The 23,704-nt window shown below is 43.3% G+C and overlaps 1 protein-coding gene across 1 annotated transcript in view; it reads left to right on the forward strand.

Annotated features, from left to right (window-relative positions):
• MYRFL (myelin regulatory factor like) overlaps positions 1-23,704 on the forward strand; it is a 119,202-nt gene that overhangs the window by 64,035 nt on the left and 31,463 nt on the right. The window contains exons 11-13 of the mRNA XM_019802729.2: positions 5,189-5,389; positions 13,815-13,923; positions 14,697-14,806. Of these exons, the coding sequence (XP_019658288.2) occupies positions 5,189-5,389; positions 13,815-13,923; positions 14,697-14,806 (420 nt within the window). The remainder of the gene's footprint in view (positions 1-5,188; positions 5,390-13,814; positions 13,924-14,696; positions 14,807-23,704) is intronic.

The following is a 23,704-nucleotide window of genomic DNA, read 5'->3' on the forward strand; positions in this document are numbered from 1 at the left end:
TTCCCAGTGCACTTGAAAGTGATGTTTACACTATAGTATGGTCTAGTAAGTAACAGCATTATGTCTTAAAAAACAATGTACATACCTTAATCAAAACATATTTTATTGCTAAAAAATGCTAACTGTAATCTGAAAGTTCAGAGAATAATGCAATGGTTTAGAGATGGTAGAGGGTCCTGCCTCAGTGCTGGCAGGATCGAGGGGGTGGCTGCTGAAGGTTTGGGGTGGCCCCAGCAATTTCTTAAAATAAGACAACAGTGAAGTTTGCCGCATCATTGACGAAGTCTTCTTTTTATGAGTGGTTTCTTTATAGCATGGGATGCTGTTTGATAGCATTTTACCCACAGTAGAACTTCTTCCAAAATTGGAGTCAATCCTCTGAAACCCTGATAATGCTTCATAGACTAAGTTTATGTAATATTCTACGTCCTTGGATGTCACTGCAACAATCTCCACAGTATCTTTAACAGGAGTGGATTCCATCTCCGGAAATACTTTCTTTGCTCACCCATGAGAAGCAACTCCTCATCCATGAAAGTTAGGTCATGAGATTGCCGCAAGTCAGTCCCATCTTCAGGCTCCACTTCTGATTCTAGTTCTCTTCCTATTTCCACCACATCTGCACTTTCTTCCCTCTGCTAAAGGCTTGAACCCCTCAAAGTCCTCCATGAGGGCTAGAATCAACTTCTTCCAAACTCCTGCTAATGTGGATATTTCCACCTTTTCCTATGAATCAGGAATGTTCTTAATGACATCTAGAATGGTGAATCCTTTACAGGTTTTCAACTTTCCCCACCCGGATCCATCAGAGAAATCACTATCTATGGCAGCTATAGCCTTATGAAATATATTTCTTAAATAATAAGCCCTGAGAGTCAAAATGACTCCTTGATCCATGGGCTGTAGAAGAGATGTTGAGAGCAGGCATGAAAACACTAATCTCCATCAGAGCTCTTGGGTGACCAGGTGCATTATCAATGAGCGGTCATTTTTTTTTTGTTTTTTCTTAAGATGTAGGATACTTTTTTATTTTAAAGATTTATTTGAGAGACAGAGAGAGCAGGGATAGGAGGAGCAGAGGGAAAGGGACAGAGAGAATCTCAAGCAGACTCCCTGCTGAGCACAATCTCACGACCCTGAGATCATGACTTGAGACAGAATCAAGAGTCAGAGGCTTAACGGACTGAGCCACCCAGGTGCTCCGAGCAGTCATATCTTGAAAGAAATCTTTTCTGAGTGGTAAGTCTCAAAAGTGGGCTTAAAATATTGAGTAAACCATGTTGTAAACAGATGTGCTGTCATCTAGGTTTTGTTCCATTTATAAAGCACAGGCAGAATAGATTTAGCATAAATTCCTAAGGCCCTGAAGCTTTTCAGAATAGTCAATGTACACTGGCTTCAATGTGGAGTCAGCCTGTCCTTTAGAGCTTTGAAGCCAGGCATTGACTTCTCTCTAGGTATGAAATTTCTAGATGGCCTCTTCTTCCCATAGGAGGCTGTTTCATCTATGTTAAAAATCTGTCCTTTAGGGGTACCTGGGCGGCTCAGTTGGGTAAGCGTCCGACTCTTGATTTTGGCTCAAGTCATAATCTCCCTCTAAGAAATAAATACATAAAATCCTTTAAAAAATCTGTCGTTTGGTGTAGCCACCTTCATGAATGATCTAGAGTTTTTGGATAACTTGCTGTACCTTCTACATCAGCCCTCGCTGCTTCATCCTGAACCTTTGTGTCATACATATGGCTTCTTTCCTTAAACCTCAGGAACCACCTCTGCTAGCTTCAGATTTCTCTTCTGCAGCTCCCTCACCTCTCTCAGCCTGCCTGGAAATGGAGAGGGTTAGGGCCTTGCTCTGGATAAGGCTCTGGCTTAAGGAAATGTGGTCGGTTTGATCTTCTATCCAGACCACTCAAACTTTCTCCACAGCAGCAATAAGGCTGGGTCACTTTCCTATCACTTGTGTGTTCACTGGAGCAGCACTTTTAATGTCCTTTGCGTTCACAGCCTGGCTATCTGGCACAAGAGGCCCAGCTTTCAGCCTATCTCAGCTTTCAGCATACCTTCCTCCGGAAGCTGAATCATTTCTAGCCTTTGATTTAAAGTGAGAAACATGCGTCTCTTCCTTTCACTTCAATACTTAGATGCCTTTGCAAGGTTGTTAATTGGCTTAATTTTAATATTGTTGGTTTCGAGGAATAGTGAGGCCCGAGGAGAGGAAGAGAGGTGGGGAAACGGCTCATTGGTGGAACCGTGAGAATAACACACAGAACACATATTGATGAAGTTTTGCCGTCTTCTATGGGCATGGTTTGTGGCTCTGCAAATCACGATAGTAACATCAGAGAGCACTGATCACAGATTACCACAACAAATGTAATACTGAAAAAGTTTGAAATATTTCAAGAATTACCAAATCTGTGGCAGAGACATGAAATGAACAGATGCTGTGGCATCAGTCGTGAATGGTGCAGACAGACTTCCTAGATACAGACTTGCTACAAACCTGTAATTTAGAAAAAAAAAATGCACTATCTGTGAAGTGCGGTGAAACAGAGCTCAATAAACAGAGGCATGCCTGTGTAGGTTGGACAGTAGTTGCTATGCACAGCAGTGTGTGAAGGATAATTTGAGACCATTCATCCTCATTTTTGCAAAGTATTCATTTATACGTGATTTCAATAAATTCCCACAACACTGTGAGATAGGTAAAGAAGTCATTTTATCTTTATTCTTCAAAGAAAAAAAGCTGGTACAGAAAGGTTAAGTGACCACCCCAAGACCACAGAGCCAGTTTGTGTCATAACACAGATTAAACCGTTCAGGTCTTCCCTAAATATATGGGGCTGTGGGATAAATAATGAAAGTATTTTAGAGACTTTAATTCATTTTGGGGTTTGATAGCAATGAAGTACTCTTGAACCACATGGGAACACAACTTCATAATTTCAGAAAGAGGCAGTATGTGACAGTTTGCTTTGACCCATTAAGATTGTGGATATCAGAGAAGGGAAAAACGTTTACAGACTTTATAACATTTCCAGTTACCGATGAGGAGGACCCCTCCATCGGTCTATATATTTAGAAAATTGCAGATCTGTGGCCCTTTCCAAAATGACTTGGACGTATTTTAGGGATCTGATTTTTCATCTGATGAAAGCTAAGTGAGATTGTTATAACTGTTCCAAAAAATTAAGTCTACTTTATCTGCTGTTCCAACATGATATCAGATTTATGATAATAATTATCCCAAAGCTCATTAAGGAAAAAATACATCACTGTCTATTGTGCTTTCTTGAAGTGGCTCATTATGTTCAGACGGAACAAAATGCATCAACCTTTATATGGTATACCTTTGGATTGAGTTGATTGCTCGCAATAAAGGGATTTGAGTCAAAGCCAATTTTCCATTCACGACCAAGGGGGCTCTGGGGACCTTGTAGCAAAGTACTTTGTTTAAGTGAATTCACACAAAATAATGTCCAAAGTTACTACTTTCTATTCTTTTACTGCTTTTGTCTATCAAATGTCAATGGTTGAGTTGCCCGAACAGCTCAAATTTCAAACAGGCAAGAACAAAAAAGTTGAAGACACCTAAAAGTTCTTTCACTGGACCCAAGCTAAGAACTAAACTTTGTGGGGTTTTTTTTTAATTATTATTTTAAAATGGATAACACATGCTTATGGTAAAAAAACATCCAAACGATACCAAGAGTGTGTATGTTGAGCAGTGAATCTCCTTCCCAGCCCATTTTCTACATCTCCCAGTTCCTGTCCTTGAAGAAACCATTGTTATTGGTGTCTTGAGTATTCTCCAGAGATGATCCATGCATATCCAGGCCCTGAGTTTGCAGTGTCTCCTGCACTACCCAGAAAGGCAGAGAGTGAAGACATTGCATTAAGGTTGACTTTTTAGATAATCAGGATCTATACTGTTGGTCTGAATTTGTGACAACTTGCCTCAAACACACAAAAATCAGATTTAGAACAATAGGTCATAATTTTAAAGCAAACTAATTTTGTTGTGAGGATTTGGAGGGATTCACAGATCCTTACTTAGAGATATTTGGAAATATAGTCAGCATCCACAGGACATGGGGTGGAGGGAAGGCAGTAGAGTGAAAAATTCTTCAGCAAAGAATTTTATTTAAGAGTAAAATCTCCAGAACTTTGGTCTCATCGTTTCACTTGGATTCTCTTTGAAGACTACATTTGGCCAGGGTTACTTTTTTAAAAATATAATTTAATTAATTAATTTTTTTTTGAGAGAGAGAGCACGAGCAGGAGGAGGGGCAGAGGGAGAAGGAGAGAGAGAGAGAAGCAGACTCCCCGCTGAGCAGGGAACCCAATGTGGGGCTCTATCCCAGGACGCTGGGATCATTACCTAAGCCGAAGGTAGATGCTTAACCCACTGAGCCACCAGGTGCCCCCAGCCAGGGTTACTTCTAATAGGAAAAGTTAGAATCATTTAATCATTAAGGGAAGTGTAAGTCCAGCTCCAGAATTTACTAGCTTTGTGGCCTTGGGCAATTTGTTTATCCTTTCCGAGGCTTCTGGATATCTATAAAATGAGGCTAATAGTACACATCTCATAGAATGGGGGAGTGGACTAGCTCACAACAAATGTAGATGTTGTTACTCTTTCTTCAGTGTCATCTGTGTTTAGGGAATAGTTCAAGTGTATTAAATATATTTGTGCTGTCATTTGCTTGTCAATTGCATATGAAATCATAAATATTAAAGTGTTTTAAAACTATAAAAGCGCTAGCTAAATGCAAAGTATTTTTATGTCTCTGGGCTTTCATAAGCTTAGAATATCTTCTGATGTAAGGTTCTGGTTTTAAATCATCATTCTTATCCCTGAAAAGAAGGTTATTTTGAGTTTCCTTCTTCCTGACATACACCCAGTGTAACTGACACATCTGATTTCCAGATAGTTGCAATAGAGCCCGGACGTCCCAAACCATGACATACGAAGCTCCTGCTTGTGGGGAGCAGAGCAGTTAGGGGAGTCTCCTGGCTCAGCGTGGGGCCGCAGTTATTTGGATATGTCAGAATGTCCCATCCAACATATGATTCTCAGGTGAAAGGCTTAGATAACATTCTGTCTTCCTTTGCTCTGAGGAATAAAGCAATCATCTATTCCTGCTACTGTAACTTTAATTGTAACATATTTATGTATTTTTTCCAGGCCTCTAACCCTGGGCAGTTTGAAAATGATGGTGATGCATTATGGCAGCGAGGACAAGTTCCAGAATCTATTGTTTGTCATAGTCGAGTGGGAATAAACACAGATGTCCCGGATGAAGCCCTGGTCGTCTGTGGCAACATGAAAGTGATGGGGACGATTATGCACCCCTCTGACAGCCGGGCAAAGCAGAACATCCAGGAGGTGAGCACAGGGCAGGCCTCGGGCACCTGCTCTGACACCCGAGTCAGGTGTGCTGGGCATTCCTGGACGCTGACATGCCTAGCAAAGGGCATCTCTACATGTCTCCTGTTGGTGTGAGATGAACACAGTGCTTAATAATTGTGAGTGTGGGAGCCGACAGGCATCTCTGCTGAGACTGTAACATGCTTCCTACTCAGGAGAGTGGACTTACCTGACAGGAGCGGTGGGCAATGACAGCACGGCGCTGGCTTCACAAGCAGGAAGTCTCCAAGTTACTGGCCACGGGCCACCGGCCTTCCTTCCATGCGCTGTCAGCTGCTGGAGCTTGCCTTTTCCTTCGCCATCTCCAGATGTCCATCTCCCTGCTCATCTTCCAGGCACTGTTTCAGTCCAGTTCCCGCCTGTATTTCTCCTGAGCCTCCCAGCCTTTTCCTCCCAGTGACCCTGCCAGCCATTGTCTTCCCCACTCATCATCTTTCTCTGAGGAGCACTTCGTGGAGCTCCTCTTCCCCCTCTTCCCTCCAACGAGGTTTATCCCGTCGCCTAAGGCTCCAGGCCAAGACCTTCTCCTATCTGTGGAGATATAGTCACCTGGTGGAAACCAGAAATCAGGCCTGGAAATCAGGATGTACTTCTCCACTCCGGGCTCATCCCAGCAACGTGGCCCTAGATAAGACAACTCCGCCCAAACCCACTGCCTTCATCTAGAAGGTGGAAACGGTGCTTCTCTGCTCGATCCTACCAAGTCTTTTATAGTTTTTAACCTTTGAAATAAGAATCATCTTGGAAAGTCACAACTGCCGTGAAGGCCTAAGAGATTAGGATTAAGATGCTTATCCCTTAGCCAGACCACACTCAGTTCTAGCTCGTCCACCATTTACTTCTCTTTCTCAGTCATTGTTTCTACCATTTCCCCATCTTCTCACTCACACTGCTTCTCCTGTTAGCGTGTTTGAGTCTGTGGCAGAATTGTGTTTGAACCTCCTTTCCTTAGTCTTTTTTAGTTAATAGGAGACATAATCTGTAAATCATTGGCCATTCTTCCAGACTGCATTCCTTTCCCAATGCAAATGTGCACTGGTTTTTCTGAACCAGCCAAGGAATGTCCTCCTTTGCTGAGTGGATTCCAAAGAATGGTTGTAATTGTAGACTTTTATACTGATTGCAAAGCTGTGGTTCATGTTAGAAGAGCTGTGACCTACTGCCGGATGGGAACTCTTAGGGCTGGAAAGTTCTCACATACATTTCCCGATCCCAGTCCTAGATATTGTGCTTTTGACTTTTAGAGAGAGATAAACTGTCTGCGTTTCAGATCACACCAACTCACTCACTCCTTTGCAATTGGCTATACAATTCCCTACCAGATCTTATCTAAATGCAAACGGAAAATGACAAGCTGGGGAGTCCTCTACAGCCCCTCCTGCTACCACCAAGCTACCACCCAGAATTCACTTACCCAAAGTCTCGGGTTGAAGAAAACAGACTGTCTTAAAATAACAAGCTTCCCTAGAACTTCTCAAACCTCTTCTAGGCAGCCTTCTCGGATAAATCAAATATTACCCCAATCCAAGCTCTAAATGTGGAATTCCTGTATCTCCTTCCTGCTTGTGGCAACATGAAGGCCAGAGTTTCATAATTCTGGAAACCTCTGGCCCAGGAATCTTGGCACAGACATGTTCTATGTCTCTGCTTATTCTTCTGTGAACCAGGAAAGCTCGTATTCAACTCACTTGTGTTAAGTGCGTCTTCTCAGCTCACATACATGAAGCATACTTTAGCTGTACAAATACATATCATTATTTACTTGTATAAGGTGCAAATTATATGTAATTCATTTATTACATTATTTCATATTAATACATTTGCTCTTAATAGGGTTATCCACATTTATGAAATGTAGGTATCTAGAAATCTTATCCTAGAGGCCACTTTTAGGCACACAGGCTTGAGCGATGGAATGCAGAGGGGCCAGGAGGGCCCCCCTGGCTGAATACAGACAGGTCCTTCAGGTGACCCTCCTTAAAATACCCATAAGCCCTCACTGAACAATGGGCTACTTGCAACCAGGCACAGTCACCAGGAAAGGGAAGATTCCATACATTCCCATACCGCTTCCCCTTCCCCCTTTCCCCCACCCACTGCCTTGGGGCAGACAGCCTCTTCCTCCCTGTCCTGCCTACAGCTCCCTTGTGCTGTATTCAGTAAACGTCTGCCTCCTTTGTTCTGCTTTGGATACATCCTTTCACTGTCCATGCTGCTAGCTTCCACTCAGGTGGGGCGCCTCACATTTGGGGGCCCCCATCTGATCGGGAGAGACACCACACTTATCAGTCCTATTCACCATTACAGACAAGAGAGATGATGGCAATGATGATGGGGCTGACAGACATGTGAGCTTCATCTTCACCTCCCCCTGACTCAGTTTTTCCAACTTTTAAAAATAGCCATTCCATTCTGAGAAGTGGACCCTTGGTTGATACAAGCACAGGACTGGAGGCACTTTCTCATTCTTTAAGGATGCAAGGTAACCAGGGCTGGCTTCTGGATGAGCTGTTGCAAAACATAGCGGCCAAACATGTGCAGTGATTGGGGAAAGTGAATCCACGTTGCTGCCCTGCCCTGGCTCTGTGCCTCCTCGCTCAGGGCAATGGAGGTGGTTTTGTGGGGATTAAGCACAGAGCACTCTGCATAGAGAGCCCTGGTGGAGATCTCTGGGCTCATCTGGACACACATCCAGGACACAGACGACAAAGCAGAGGTGATTGAAACCTGGGACGTGGAAGGACTGGGAAGATGAGGTTGGCCTAAGTGAGCAGCAGCCTCTCTTACCCAGACGTCGACAGGCGGTAGAAGGCAATGTGGCCCTTACAATGGAAACCCGGAAACTGGGGTGGAACCAATAGGTTGAAAAACAAAGGAGCGTGAAAAACGTCAAGGTCAATGCAAAAAAAGCGAGGAAGTTGAAAGTTGAACGCATCAGTCAAATTCTGTGATGAAGGCTGAAAACAAGGCTGCAAAAGATTCAAAAATAAAAGCCAGGAAAGAAATCCGTTAAGACGAAATGCTCAAAGTTCGTTGTCCCCAGCCGCATCAGCAGTGTAGTAAAGACGGAAGTGTAGAGTTTGAGAAAGTCAAACCTGTGAAGTCTCTCCTCCAAGCCATGAACCAAATGCAGACGTCCTTTAGCTTGAGGTGAGACAGTGTTCCTCAAGCCGCTCCTGACGGGAGACGGGTCGGGTCGTCTAGGCTGTGGCCGGGTGATGGATAACGACATCTCCCTCCCTGACCAAACCGCAGGCCCAGAGCCAAGAATGCCTTTTCTGTGGTGCAATTCTTGAGGTAATCTTAGAGAAGCCTTGGGCGTGAAGCCACAAGACAATGACAGCCATTTGCATCAGGGTCAAAACTTTCCAAAACTGCCACGTGTAAGGTAAATCAGACACCTGAATTCAGCTTCTAGCTTCTTGCTTAGGCACAGGGATGAGCAAGGTGTGGTGTTAAGTGCTGACCAGTGTTTGCTTCCTGGAGGAGGATTCCGAGAAGGCACAGCCCTTGCTTCCAGGGCTTTCCCCAGGGCAAGGGTGTATATAGGGAACGTGCAGAACAGGTCACTGATACTTAGCTTGGGAAAGTGTACAACCCCGCATTAGAAACCAGAAGAGCATTTTCTTACAGAAACATTGTTATAGAAGGTATTTTGATCCCGAAACCAACCCTCAAAATTTTCTTCAGACAAAAATCTATCTGAAGTGCCACGATAATAATACTGTGGAACCCAATCACTGTGTCCAGCAATATGTCTTCAGGGAAGGTGCGTTAAAGGAGGCGGCTTAGTCACCCCAGCTCATGTTCCCTCTCAGTGGCTTGGACAGCCTGAGCAAGCGCACGGCCTCTCTACTTTCTGTTGGTGGCAAACATCCCCCCGTGAGGGTCAGAGAAGGAAGAGTAGGCAAAGCAGGCCCAGAACTCCCAAGGGTGCAGGGAGCGGGGAACTGGGTAGGGCCTGACCAGTGCAAGGCCAGTCCAAGCTGGCTCCTGCCTGAGCCCGTCTTCAATTCTGTGAGCGTCAGGGACTGTCCGACCATTTCACTCCCTTCATCCTCTCATTCCTGCTGCTTTCACAGGAGGGTTTGGGTGCAGTTACATGTCAGGCACACTGCTAGGCACTGCAGAGGTCCTGAGATGAGCTAGCTGTGGGCCTTACCCTCAAAAATAGAACTTTTTTAAAAGTTTAAACTCCAAGTAGGAAACACTCACTGAATCTCCAATGCCTGGTATAACACATGCGGCACATAGTAGCTGTTCATTAAATATTTGCTGAGTGACTTGTCCCCCTCCCTCCTCCTCTGGCCCTCCCAGTGTGCTCATGCACTCTCTCAAATACATAAATAAAATCTTTAAAAAAAATATTTGTTGAATGAATGAAGGAGCTCACAGTGTGAGATGTGTGACTGCTCCTTCCCAGCATGGCCTGCAAGGCCTTCCCTGTTCTGGCCTTAATCTTTACAGTCTAGTAACGCCCACCTCTGCCCCGGTTGTTGCAGATGAAATTCAGGGGGCTTAGTCTCTTGGGGCTCGGCTCATGGTGTTCCTTCTGCCTAACTTCCCTGCCTTGGTCTCACCCTTTCCATCCTTTCTCCCTACCTTGCCTCTTTCCCTAACTCCTACCTCAAATTTACTTTTATTAGATTTATTTATCAAATTATTAATTTATTCAACAAATGTTAGTTGAGCATCAACTACACGCAAGGAATTGTACTAGAAACTGGTAATACAGTGGTGAACCGAAAACCACCGCCTTAAATATGTCTCTGCCCTCATGGGGTCTCTATCCTATAGGGAAGACAGGTAATAAAGGTGACACAGCTAGTAGCCTGGTGATAACTTTGATTGGCGCTATGCAGGAAATCAACAGCTCCCATTAGCACATAAGGCAGAGGGACCCGTCCTAGGACTGGAAATCACTGAGCGCTTCTCTGGTGAAGGGATGTTTATGCTGGGGGAGGAGAAGGTAAGAGTGGGAAGGAAGAGCTTTTGAGGCAGGGAAAATACCCTGAGCCAAAGGCTGGAAGTGAAAGGAGCAGAATTTGTTTGAGAACCATCTCGGTGGGGCTTCACCATCTCTAGGAAGCCTTCCTTTATGATCCCCTAGGAATATTTTAGAGATCTCCTTGGAGCTACCATAATTCTCTATTCATAATTCCATTATCACTCTGCATTTCTCACATTGTAATATAATCATATGTGGTGAGTCTGCCTTCCTGTTCAGATGACCAACATTTTTTTGATATTCGTTTAATAAGTCTAAATTTCAGGAAACTTGGAATGAGTAATCCCATAGAAACAGTATGGTACAATGTCAAGACAATCAGAAAACCTCTCTATTTATTTTTTAATTTTTACAATTTTCTTTATTTTTATTTTGCTTATTTATTTCTTATTTGAGCATAATTGACATACAATGTTACATCTGGTTCAGGCTGCAACATAGTGATTCAATAATTCTATATGTCCTGCAATGTCCATCACAAGGATAGTCACCATACAATGCTGTTACTACCACTCCACTGACTATATTCCCTATGCTGCACTTTTATTCCCATGACTTCTTCATTCCATGACTGGAAGCCTATACCTCCCAACCCCCTACACCCACTTTGCCCATTCCACTCCCTCTTCCCTTCTGACAACCATCAGTTTGTTCTCTGTATTTATAGGTTTGACTCTGCTTTTTGTTTGTTTATACATTTGTTTTATTTTTTAGATTCCGCATATAAGTAAAACCATATTGTATTTATCTTTCTCTGTCTGACTTATTTCACGTAGCATGATACTTTCTAGGTCCATCCATGTCGTCACAAATAGCAAGATCTTACCTTTTTAATGGCTGAGTAATATTCCATTATATGAATACACTACATCTTCTTTATCCATTTGTCTATGATGGGACATTTGGGCTGCTTCCATATCTTGGCTATTGTAAATAATGCTACAATAAATATAGGGTGCCTATATTGTTTTGAATTAGTGTTTTCATTTTCTTTGGGTATTCAGTAGTGAAATTATTGGATCATATGGTATTTCTATTTTTAACTTCTTGAGGAAACTCCATATTGTTTTTCACAATGGCTGTACCAATTTACAGTCCCACCAACAGCACACGAGGATTCCTTTTTCTCCACATTTTCACCAACATTTGTTATTTCTTGTCTTTTTGATTCTAGCCATTCAGGGATAAGGTAATATCTCATTGTGGTTTTGATTTCCATTTCCCTGTTGATTAGTGACATTGAACATCTTTTCATGTGTCTGTTGGCTATCCAGATGTCTTTGGGAAAATGTCTATTCAGGTCCTCTGTCCATTTTTAATCAGATTATTTGTTTTTTGGTGTTCCTGTATAACTTCTGTATGTATTTTGGATATTAATCCTTTATCAAATATATCATTTACAAATATCTTCTCCCATTTAGTAGGTTGCCTTTTTGTTTTGTTGATGGTTTCCTTTGCTGTGCAAAAGCTTTTTTATTTTGGTGTAGTCCCAATAGTTTATTTTTGCTTTTGTTTCCCTTGCCTTAGGAGACATATCTAGAAAAATGTTGCTATCGCGAATGTCAGAGAAATTACTACCTATGTTCTCTTCTAGGAGCTTAATGGTTTCAGGTTTGACAATTAGTAGAGCACAAACTTTTAAAAGGCAATCATTTTTTAAAGTGCCAACACTTAGTGTAGTAGATGGTATGTTGAGGGTGATTGGTAAACGTTAGTTGAATAAAACAGCGAATGAATGAATTGAACCAAGCTTTTAATAACAGCAGGTATCAAAATAACAGTGAGCTCTAAATTATACTTTACAAGAAGAACTTAAAATTTTCCCATTTAGCCACTTAAGTGTCAAGCCACCACCTTTCACAATCAGCCAAACTAGTGAAGGACAGGGAGCTTTTAATGATATTGGAGGAGATTTCCCACTCACCCGACAGAGTGGTTCAAAGGAGGAGTTGAGGGCCATGTCAGGGGTTTTCATATAACAAGAAAAACAAAGCACTTTTGGTTACTCTAACACATGGATGAATGTCCAAGCTGTATAATTTTAATTGCCAAGAGACTACTGGTTCTGTAATCTTTATTTCCTAAAAGAAAATTATATCCTAAAAGAAAAAGGGCTGCCAGCATTTTCCTTATAGAATAAGGTCATTAAAAAAAATAGGTTCTGCTAGTACCATGAATTCATTAAAAAGCAAAACAAAAAAACAAAACAAAACAAAACAAAACCACGTCGGGGCGCCTGGGTGGCATAGCAGTTAAGCGTCTGTCTTCGGCTCAGGGCGTGATCCCGGCGTTCTGGGATCGAGTCCCACATCAGGCTCCTCCGCTAAGCCTGCTTCTTCCTCTCCCATTCCCCCTGCTTGTGTTCCCCTCTCTCGCTGGCTGTCTCTATCTCTGTCAAATAAATAAATAAATAAATAAATCTTAAAAAAAAAAAACNTCTCCCATTCCCCCTGCTTGTGTTCCCCTCTCTCGCTGGCTGTCTCTATCTCTGTCAAATAAATAAATAAAAAAATCTTAAAAAAAAAAAACCACCTCAAAAGAGAATCCTTTGAGTCAAACACACTTGGCTTAAAAAAAAAAAACCCACCTCAAAAGAGAATCCTTTGAGTCAAACACACTTGGCTTTAGGAAAAAATCACTCTGTTGTCTGTTGTCATTTTGCTGGGACCTGGCGACATTATTTTGAGGAATTTGCAGTGAAAGTTGGAAATACCTTAAGTAACCTGTCAGAGCAGTGAACTCAGAGGAGCGTACCGTCCCTGACCAGAGTGGTTGGGGAGAAGTTATCTGTAGGAGAGGGGGATCTGGATCTTGAAAGACCTAGCAGGTGGGCAGTACAGGCCTGCAACCTGCCACTTAAGGAGATTTTCTTCAGCAAGTTGTCCAAAAGGAATTCAGTGATATAGGATATATCTATTCCTTAAAGTTGTTACTTGAACTAAGCCTTTTCAATTTGTAAATACAAGGTTGGCCTATATTTATTTGGTGTTTGTACTGTATGTTCATTTGGAAATGATCCCTTGCACTCCTGAATAGCAATTGTTTCTCTCCTAAGTAATCAGCCTCCATTCTCAGGAGAGTTTGACTCTCAGAGGAGAGAAAAAAAGGCAAGAGTAGTGAATGAGGGAGCTTTCACCCTGTAATTTAGACATAAAAACTCTGTCTCAATTTGTCAGTAAATGGAAGTTACTGATATGGACCATGAAGCTTGGGTTTCTCTGAGAAAAAAAACATAAATTTCTCTTAAAATAGTTTGGGGAAGAGGAAAGAATAGTCCCATTGTCAACATTCCTAATTTCTCTGGGTCCCTTTGAGCATTGACTTAAATAGGAAATATCTAAGTGGCTGAAATCTGCTCTTCTTTAATTAAATTAGGTTGACACAAATGAACAGCTAAGACGAATAGCCCAAATGAGGATCGTGGAATATGACTACAAACCTGAATTCGCATCTTCAATGGGAATAAACACAGCCCATCAAACAGGTATGCCCACAAATTCCCTTTTTAATTTTGTGTTGTCAACTCATGAAAGTTTAATTCCCTCTTTATCTGGAGGTTGTGTGCTATGGCATTGGTTTGCTCTGTGAAATCCACAATCACTAGAATGGGAAAGGTTAGAGAAATTTCTGTGTCATTTTTACTCAACACCCCCATCCCTACTCCTGCACCCCACGGTACTGGTGGAATATTTTGAATATGTTGTTTTGAATATGTTTCACTGGCGCCGTCTTGCTCATGGGATGAGGGCTCAGGGGCAGATGGTGGGTCCCACTGTAGGAGGGGCAGCACTGGGCAGACCTGGGAGAGGGGAACGTGGCAGAGTAGGTGGGTCTAGGTCAGAGAAGGGGCAAAGTGGTGTTTATACTCCAATCCAGGAATCCTAAAGACACAGGGACCATTTAGGTGGCAAATCCTTCTGCAGGAAAAGAGGAAGTCAAGCTAATGCCCTGCTCTTACTTCTGTATACAGGGATTTTTAGGTGTTTACCCACTCCTCCCAACACTTGGCCCAGAGTCTCAAGGAAAAGTGAAGAAAATGACACCTCTACTTTTAATCCTATAGTGGTTATGGGCTCAAAATTCCTTCTTTGCTTCAAATGTATCACAGATCAAAGCAAAAGCTGAAAAGAGATAATAAGCATCTATTTGCAAAGATGTCCTGGGGGGTTGTCAGCGGTCCATTTTGATATAGGCCTGAGAAGATTTTCTCCAGAAAGCTCTTTTCCTGACTAAACGTGTTGGAGTGTTTGTGTCTAGGGATGATTGCCCAGGAGGTACGAGAGATCCTGCCTGGAGCTGTCAGAGAGGTTGGTGATGTCACCTGTGAAAATGGAGAGACGCTGCAGAACTTCCTTATGGTCGATAAGGTAACTACAGGATCGGTCTGCCTCTGGAGCTACAACCCCATGGGGTCCCCCTTTCTGTGGCCTCGCAATGCACTGAAGCATCCAACCAGGAAACAAGAAAGCTTCGCTGAGCTGTGCCGTCATTGGTATCAGCCATGCCACCCCGGGTATAGGTACCAAAGAGAAGCCCCCTAAGGGAAAAAGAAAAAGGAATATGTAACAGTGACAGTAGAGGTCAGCGGGCCTTACTGTTGGAGGGAGACCGGCCTGGGCAAAGTCCACATACCAGGCGTGCACCTAAACCGAGGTCCTAACAACACGTGAAATAGTGACAATAAACTGTGATAAGATTTGCCTTAAAAAATGGAACTAGAACTCCGGAAAGTGTAATTTCTCACCCAGAATACAATTTAGGCTATCGTGAGAATAGAATGATGAATTTTGTAGAAGGATTGAAGATGGAAGGAAGCGTTGGCTTTTCTTTGCGAGCACAGTTTCTCAAGGTTGTATGTTTCACTTCCGCAGGATCACAAAGGGCTCACTCTTACAAAGATATTCATAAGCCTCATCATTTTCCCCAAGGGCCTGTCTTAATTCTTTGATATTCAAATCATTCTCTTCTGAAGGAATGTCCCCTTCCTTGCATCCTGGTAGCTGAGCTCCCCCGCGTGTGGTAAAGGGGTCTCAGTCGGCCATTCCCTTGCTTGCCTGCTGTGAGTGACTCCGAGACCGTGTTTGTTAATTCTGTGAATGCTGCGTCTGTGGCAAGGTCCGCAGACTCACTCCGCAGCTGACCCGCTGTACATGGCTCTGCTGTATTCCATACTTGTGGGAAAACTGACTGACGCGGGTCCATTACAGTCGTGGGGAGAGATGTCTGAGTGCAGACTAATTTGTAATTTGTCCGTTCACGGGGGCAGTGCTTCTCCACCTTCAAAGCACACACGCCATCAGTGGAGGAACTGCCTAAAACACAGATGCATTCAGCAGGAACGGGGTGGCACCCAACAGCTGGCTCGTTTAACCAGCCTCCAGCTGGTGCCGATTTTGCCGGTCTTGCTGGTCAGCAAGCCACACTTGGAGCAGCGAGGTGGAGGGTCCCTTTCTATGTGGGGCCCTTCCTCAGTCTTCTTCCTCTGGGCTCTCGGGCAACAAATACTGACTGGGCTGACGGGGTGTGGGTGGGCTGCTCTGTCCTGTGCCGCGGGGTGGGGCGGCAGAAGTCAGGTACTTCCTCCTGCTTCCCACACCCGCCTTGGGTCTCGGAACTGGGCTATTGCTTCCCTTGAGAGGTGTATCATGAGCAATCTATTTTTAGTAATAAAATAATGACGTTTTCAATTATTTACTTAAAATATAAGATAAGAGATATCCCGCGGTATTCATTTAGTAAGGTCACCCTCACTCTCGCATTTTCAGAAGCTTCTGGGTGAGACAAAAACATGTAGGCACAGCTGTCTGACTCGGGCGCAGCCCTGGGAGTGTGCCCTTAGGCCATCAAGGTGGGGCCCTTGGGGTTACTCATTTGGTAGCAGCCGTGCCACTTCTGACAGTGGCCCTCCCCTAGAACCCCCAGGAAAGACATGTCTGCGTTTTCTGTGTGGGTTAACAGCTGCCCGGGGCCTTACGATTATCACCCTGTAGGAAAATAATGAGCTCTGCCCCGGCCCAGTATCTTCCCATTCCCAGCCAAGTTGAACGAGGAGAGTCAGGACTATTAGCAGCAACGGCTCTGAGGGCGACCCACCCCCTTTACACCCCTCCCCCCAGGCTACAACCCAAATTCATTCCGAAGAAGGCAAGCCCAGAGCCCTGGGAAAATAAGGGGTGGTATTTCTCGTGCAGGCACCGGGTCCGTTTGTCCTCTGAGGAGCAGTCCTCGCCAAGGCAGCACCCAGTTTGTAAGTAATTACAACTGGCAGGAGTCACTTGAAGAGACAAGCTGTGATTCCCTTAGTAACAGGATCTTGTAGTGATTCGGTCTATGGAGCCATCACCAAGGCCACACTCACGCACAGAATCTGTAACCCTACGAGCAGGTGAACGTCTCCATGCTCTGAGGCCTGGCTTTCCACTTCAGTGCACTTCTGAGGAGAGACTTCAGTTGCTGGTGTAATCCTCAACACTGTGGAATATCCCTCCACTGCATTATAATACTTCACAGAATAGCTCCTTTAGTCTTTCTTTCTTTCTTTCTTTCTTTCTTTCTTTCTTTCTTTCTTTCTTTCCTCTTTCTTTTTTTCCTCTTTCTTTCTTTTCCTCTTTTTTCTTTCTTTCTTTCTTCTTTCTTTCATTCAAGATTTTATTTAGTTGTCAGAGAGAGAGCACAAACAGGGGGAGTGGCAGGCAGAGGGAGAAGCAGGCTCCCTGCTGAGCAAGGAACCTGATGTGGAACTCAATCCCAGGACCCTGAGATCATGACCTGAGCCGAAGGCATTTAACTGATTGAGCCACCCAGGCGTCCTGCTTCTTTATTCTTTCTTATTAAGAACACAGATAATGCGACTTCTGTTGTCCCACACTCTCTGTTAATTGTACAATAAGCAAGATATACAGAGACCCTCTTGCTTTCCTGGCCTCCTACCCATTTGTGTGGGCACCATGTTGGCCTTGATTGCCACATTCAGGACTGCTTGTTATTTATTTTTTTAAGATTTTATTTTTTTAATTTGGGGGGGTTGCTGCAGAGGGAGAGGGAGAAGCAGGCTCCCCACTGAGCAGGGAGCCCAATGTGGGGCTCAATCCCAGGACCTGAGCCACGCAAGCGCCCCAGGACTGCTTGTTTTAAGGAATGTCTCTAGGACCTCCTGGCTGCACATGTTATAGCGGTGGGTGGAGATCAGTTTTAGTTACAGTGTCTCCCTCTGCACTCCGTTTCTCTTCTACCCAATGTCCTTTTGTATAAAGAAATTTTTATTGAAGCTAAAGCGCAAACTAGAAATGCACATGAAAATGTTGACATGTTGCCCTTCACGACTGCTGTATCTTTTCCAAATGTACTTTGCAACTTTATGCACAACTAAGAAGCAGAATGGCTGGATCTTTACAGATGGTCTATGTAACCAACCATAGCTGGAGATAGGGAAGCTGGCCGAAGAAGGTATAAATCATTTTTCTTTCAGAAGAGATGACTATGTAACATAAACTTCTCTTCTCTGGGGTAATTTGCTTCTTCTCATAAATTCATAAATTCCTCATGATCTGCGTGCCCCGGTGAAAGCTCAGTGATGAGGGGTGGTTCGAGCGGGCTCCTGGATGGTCCTGAGAGCCAGGGGGCCATGGGAGGTGAACGCCTTAGTCTAACCCTGCATGAGACCCCTGGGGCTTTGCCCTGCGGCTTCTTCATCTATCTCTTCACTTGGCAACTCTATTTATTTCTGTGATTATTTGGGAGTAGGTTTTTATATTTCTCGAGCATTATTATTAGATGCACTTGGTGTAAGAAAAATGTACCCAATAAATGTCAGAGTGGCCTTGAACGTATTTACAGCTAAGTCTGTATGAAGATGAGGTTCCGTTGTGAGTGACTAGCCTTGTATAATCCGTGTGTGTGTTTTACAAAATGCATGTTATAAGCTACCCTACTATACCTTAGTATGTCGTTCCTTTTCGCTTGTTGATTCTCATCAATATTCTTTTTCCTTCGACTGGAAGGAATTGTCTGTTCAAGTCATGCGAAGGTAAGGAAGACAGGGTTCCTGTCTTCAGGCAGCTGACAGTCTAAGCCGGGTGATGAGACAGGACGTGAGAACAGAGCTCTGAGTGACAGCGTGACAGGTGCTGAGGGATGCACAGTGCTCTTGTCTGTGGACACCAGGCAGGGCTTGCAGATGGAAAGGAAAGGGGGTACTGAAAGACAAGTGAAAGAAGACAGTGGCAGACCTTGGGGACAGAAGATGTGGCTGAGGGAGAGGAGCATTGCAGGGGACTTTCCATTTTTCCTTTTTCTCGTGCACAATATCCAATTAGACACCCAGTGCTGCTGTTCTAACGTCGGCCCCCTCTCTTGTCTATTCTCTTCCCTCTTTATTCTTTTTATGCTTCCCAGTTTTCTCCCTAAAACAAAACTAAACATCTCTGATCGTACAATCTCCCTTCCCGCCTTTGGCTCGTCATTGGCTTATTATCACCCCTCCACCATCTGGATGGAATTGCTTCTCTTTCTAACTCGTTTCCTGACACACTGAGCCCGCCAGGCCCCAGATGCCTTCAGAACACGATGTCTGTGCTCACGCCTGCACCTCTGGTTTGCCAGCCCCTCTGCCACCAGCCCTGTTCTGTTCTCACACTCGCCAAGTTTGTTTCTGCCTCAGAGCTGTTGTGTTGAGTGTTCTCTGCCCTGAAGACTCTCTCTTTAGATGAACTTGCCATTTGAATTTCAGTGCCAAGACCCTCCCCCATCACCTCATCTAGAACAGTCTCCACATCACTTGGCTTCACTTTTTTGTAAGATGCAGGGCTACGGAGAGGGTATATAGTGCCTTCGCTGTAATTAGAGAGACCGGTCTCCTCTCTCTGGTGCAGACCCCACCCTCCCCCTCAGCCGGACCTCTGCACAGGGCACACACTGCAGACTTCTTCACGGCGATCTGGAGAGTTCTGTCTAGCTGGAATGATCTTATTTGCCTATTTATTCTTTACCAGCCTCCCCGACTCATTGTGTGACCCCAAAATCTTCTATATTTTTCAAAGCTATATCTCCAATACTTTATTTGTGACTTCAACCCCAGGACTTAGGGCACTATATTGGCTAAGTGAATTAATAAATTCTGTGATGTCTTGATCGATCCTGTCTCTATGTTGGCTCAGGCACCTGAATATACATCTTCTAGGGCATTTGTCACACTGTGTTGTCATTCCCTTTCTATTCCATCTCTTCCGCTAGACTGTGAGCTTCTCAAGGTCAGAGAATGTGCCTTGTCCATCCTGTGTTGTTTAGCACCGTATCTGTACATTGTGGGTTCTCAGTAAGGATGTGTGTAAGTTAATGGCTGAGTTTCTGAATCTCACTGAAAGGTAGAGAAGTGATTCCATTAAAATAAGGAAGTCTGACAGAAAAGTGGTTTTCTGGTGGGAAAATGAGTTCAATTTTGAGTTTGAGATGTCAGCTGAATATTCAGATGAAAATGTCCAGAGGTGACCAGGTGTGTGGAAGTTGGGAGAGCAGCTGGGGCCCAAGGGGAAGCTTTAGCATGCTGAAGGTATTCATTCATTAGGGAAAGGTTATGGACACAGGTCACAGATCAGAAACCTGTGGCCAAGTCTGGCCTGAAGACTTTTTTTTTTCCTCATGGTATTTTAAAATTTTCAAATTTGTTGCCTATTTTTAAAAATGAGGAGGAGGTCCTCACACAAATTCTGGATTTCTGGTTCCCTCAAACCACTGGATCTGGTGACATGAGGCTGAGGAGTGGCTCCCTTTTAGAAGGACTTCATTGGCCCTCCCATCACTGCTTCCTGTTACCCGCCTGGCCTGGAGGCTTTCAGTTCTTACGGAATGAGAAGCAAGTAGATGAAAAGCTCAGATTCCTGCCAGTTAGGACCAGGAGAGGAAGGAAAAGGCCTGGGAAGGCCAAGAACTTTGGGCTAAAGCGGAGTATAGAGTGAGCACAGTGTCGAAAAGTTAAGTGAGCAGAGAGGATGGATATGGACATGAGGAGGAAAGAGATGAGATGGGAAGAAAATTAATGTTAACAAAATGTTGTTGATTTTAATAATTGAGGAATCACCCATAGTGCATGGCAAAGTGGTTAAGCGCATGAATTTCGACATCAGATAAGACTTTTGTCCAAAGTTTGGCTCACCAAGTTTTGGGTATAATGAGGTCACTTTCACAGCTATCCAGAACAAATTATTTTATTCTTTACAGTTCTCAGTAAAAATGACTTCAGTATGGCAAGTTGAAATTCTACCTAGGTCACTTTTTCCCCCACTGAAACAATTGCTTTTATAAATGATTTTGGTTAATAAAAATTTTCTTAAGACCACGACTTTTAGGTCTATAATATAGTATAACCTAATACATGGTTAATTGTTAGTAAATTTTTTTCCAGATGTCAGTCAGAGATGCTACCACCTCAGGTGTCTTTGAAATGATTTATGTTTTTTTAATAGAATGACATATACTATTTTTTTATTCAGAACAACTGAGTGGTAAAAAAATTCTATCAGTTTGAGCTCATATGGCTAGCCCAGAATCTAAATGGAAGCAATTATTTATTTATTTGTTTGTTCGTTTGTTTTTAAATTTTTAAAATTTGAGCATAGCTGACACACAATGTTACGTTAGTTTCAGGCGTACAACATAGGGATTCAACACGTTTATAGGTCATGCTACACTCAGCACAAGTGTAGTTACCCTCTGTCACCATACAACACTATTACAAGGCCACTGACTGTATTTTCTTTATTTCCATTCCTTCTCCATTCCGTAACTGGAAGCCTGTGCCTCCCACTCCCCTGCACCCCAAATGGGGCTTTTAAATGTCCAGTTGATTTAAAAATCCAGTCTTTTCTCGCCAAGGGAGGTTTCAGAACTCATTTATTGCTTGTGGCGGTAAGTGTCCGGTAGGGGGAAAATGTTCTCTGTGGGGCTCACAGGATTGATTTGACTCCAAGCTGAATGATTCCGTTAGAGCTAGTATTTTACTAAAACCAACGCTGGCTGTTTTAACAACTGATCACCTGTTCGTAGGCCATCTTCTTCCTTCTTAGGAGCTCCTCACACCAGAAGCAGGGAGAAAATCCTGTTTCTGGTAAACATTTCAAAGAGAAATAGGAAATCTATTGTTTTCTTGGAAAACTTCATTTTGTAATTATGTCTTCTTTAAAAAAGTTGCTGCTCATTTTTTTTTTTTCATGTGTTAAAAGTTCAGAACTAACAGAAGTAAAACCAACGGATCACCAGGGTGGTAATTAGTAAGACTTTATTGTGCACACACAGAAAAGACGGTTTGCAAACTGAAACCAAAACATGATAAGTTTAGGAAGCAGCCTGTAGACAGAGAAAGTAGTGCCTGTTTACTCTTCACTGTGATTGGTTATAATATTAGAATTTCTTAAGTGATTGGAAATGGGTCAGTGGTTACTTTGTATCAACCTCAGGAAAGAGTTCAGGTTTTGCTTATGATTTCCAGACATACAAGCAAGAAATGACATAGGTCAAGTTAGTTGTGTAAAATAAGTCAGATTAAGCTTTGTTTATATGACTAAACTAGTTTTGTCTGCTCAGGGAATTTTCAAGGCTGGTCTCCATTTGTTTTTTATTTTAACACATGCATTTAAACAAGACGGTTGGATGGATGGATGGAGCTAATTGTGGAATTTAGGTAGTAGGTTTATGGGCATTTACTGTACAGTTTTGAAAACTTTTCCATATGCTTGGAAATTTTTGTAATAAAATGTTGGGAAAAGAAGACATCGTTCCAGACACCTAAAACTGCAATTTAAATATTGTGGCCCCAGGTGGTGGCAATACTTTGAAAATCAGGCCTGTTTATTCAAGCCACTGATTTAATACCTGGAATTTTATGCTTTATTTACCAAAGTGTAACTCAGCAGTCTGCTTTTCTGGCTTAGGGATTCTATTATTTTAAATCCATATCAAGGCCTGGATGAAGATCTAAAGCCAAGTTTATTCAAAGCCCAAATAATTGCCAAACACATCCATTGGCTAAAGACCGTTTTTCTCCCGTTGGCAGTCATTCTCGTGATGCTCAATTGCAGGCTGTTGTATTCCCATGATTTTATTATAGGGAAAAGTTTTTTTTTTTTTTTGAAGATTTTATTTATTTATTTGAAAGAGAGAGAACACGAGCAGGGGGAGAGGGAGGGACAGAAGGAGAGGGAGAAGGGAGAAGCAGACCCCCCACTGAGCAGGAAGCCAGACACAGGGCTCAATCCCAGGAACCCCAGGACCATGACCTGAGCCCAAGGCAGATGCTTAACTGACTGAGCCACCAGGTGCCCCTCCCATGATTTTATTATAAAACATTAGTCCATGCAACATCAGATGCCACGAGGAGAAATTTTCATGTCTGTGACTCTAACTGGGGAAGAAATAACAGCCTATTTCAACTTCTCCAAGCTTTCTTTGCGATCAGGCTGAGTTCCCCTTACTAAGTATTGTTGGAGGACAAGGTGAGGGAGCCCAGAGCTTGCACACTGCATTCTGCAAGGCTTATCTAGGGAGCGAGGGTGCACTGAAGAAACTTTTACCCATTTCCCGAGCCAAAACCCTCCCGAAGTGGAAAGGACCTGATCAGAGTGGAAACCAGTTGGCTGGGTAGAGTCAAACCAGCTTCCCATCCCCGGCTGCACTGAGGATATGAAACACTGTTATCTCTTTGTTTAATTCACCCAAATTTCCATGGACATTTCCTAATACGGAAGTGGAATTTGGGCCTCAGTCTTTCTGCTTTTCTTTTTTCTTTTTTTTTTTTTTTTTAAATTATATGTTTTGGGGGCAAGTGAGATTTTTCTTTTTTTTTTTTCCAAAGATTTTTTTTTAATTTATTCGACAGAGATAGAGACAGCCAGCGAGAGAGGGAACACAAGCAGGGGGAGTGGGAGAGGAAGAAGCAGGCTTATAGCGGAAGAGCCTGATGTGGGGCTTGATCCCATAACACCGGGATCACGCCCTGAGCCGAAGACAGATGCTTAACCGCTGTGCCACCCAGGCGTCCTCTTTCTGCTTTTCTGAGAGCAGCCTCAAATAAAAGAATAAGCTAGAAGTTTGGCCACTCTCTTCATTTCGCTAGAGAACTGTGCTATGGCCTCCCAATGCTGCATGACATGAACAGTCCTTGTAAGAGCATTCACTCATGTAATACATACTGAGTTCCTGCTCTGTACTGAGAACTGACTGTGGACAAGATGTGTTGCTGGGTGTTTATCATATGGGTAAATATGACACCAAGC

Source organism: Ailuropoda melanoleuca, chromosome 15, assembly GCF_002007445.2.
Source record: "Ailuropoda melanoleuca isolate Jingjing chromosome 15, ASM200744v2, whole genome shotgun sequence".
NCBI classification, from domain to species: domain Eukaryota; kingdom Metazoa; phylum Chordata; class Mammalia; order Carnivora; family Ursidae; genus Ailuropoda; species Ailuropoda melanoleuca.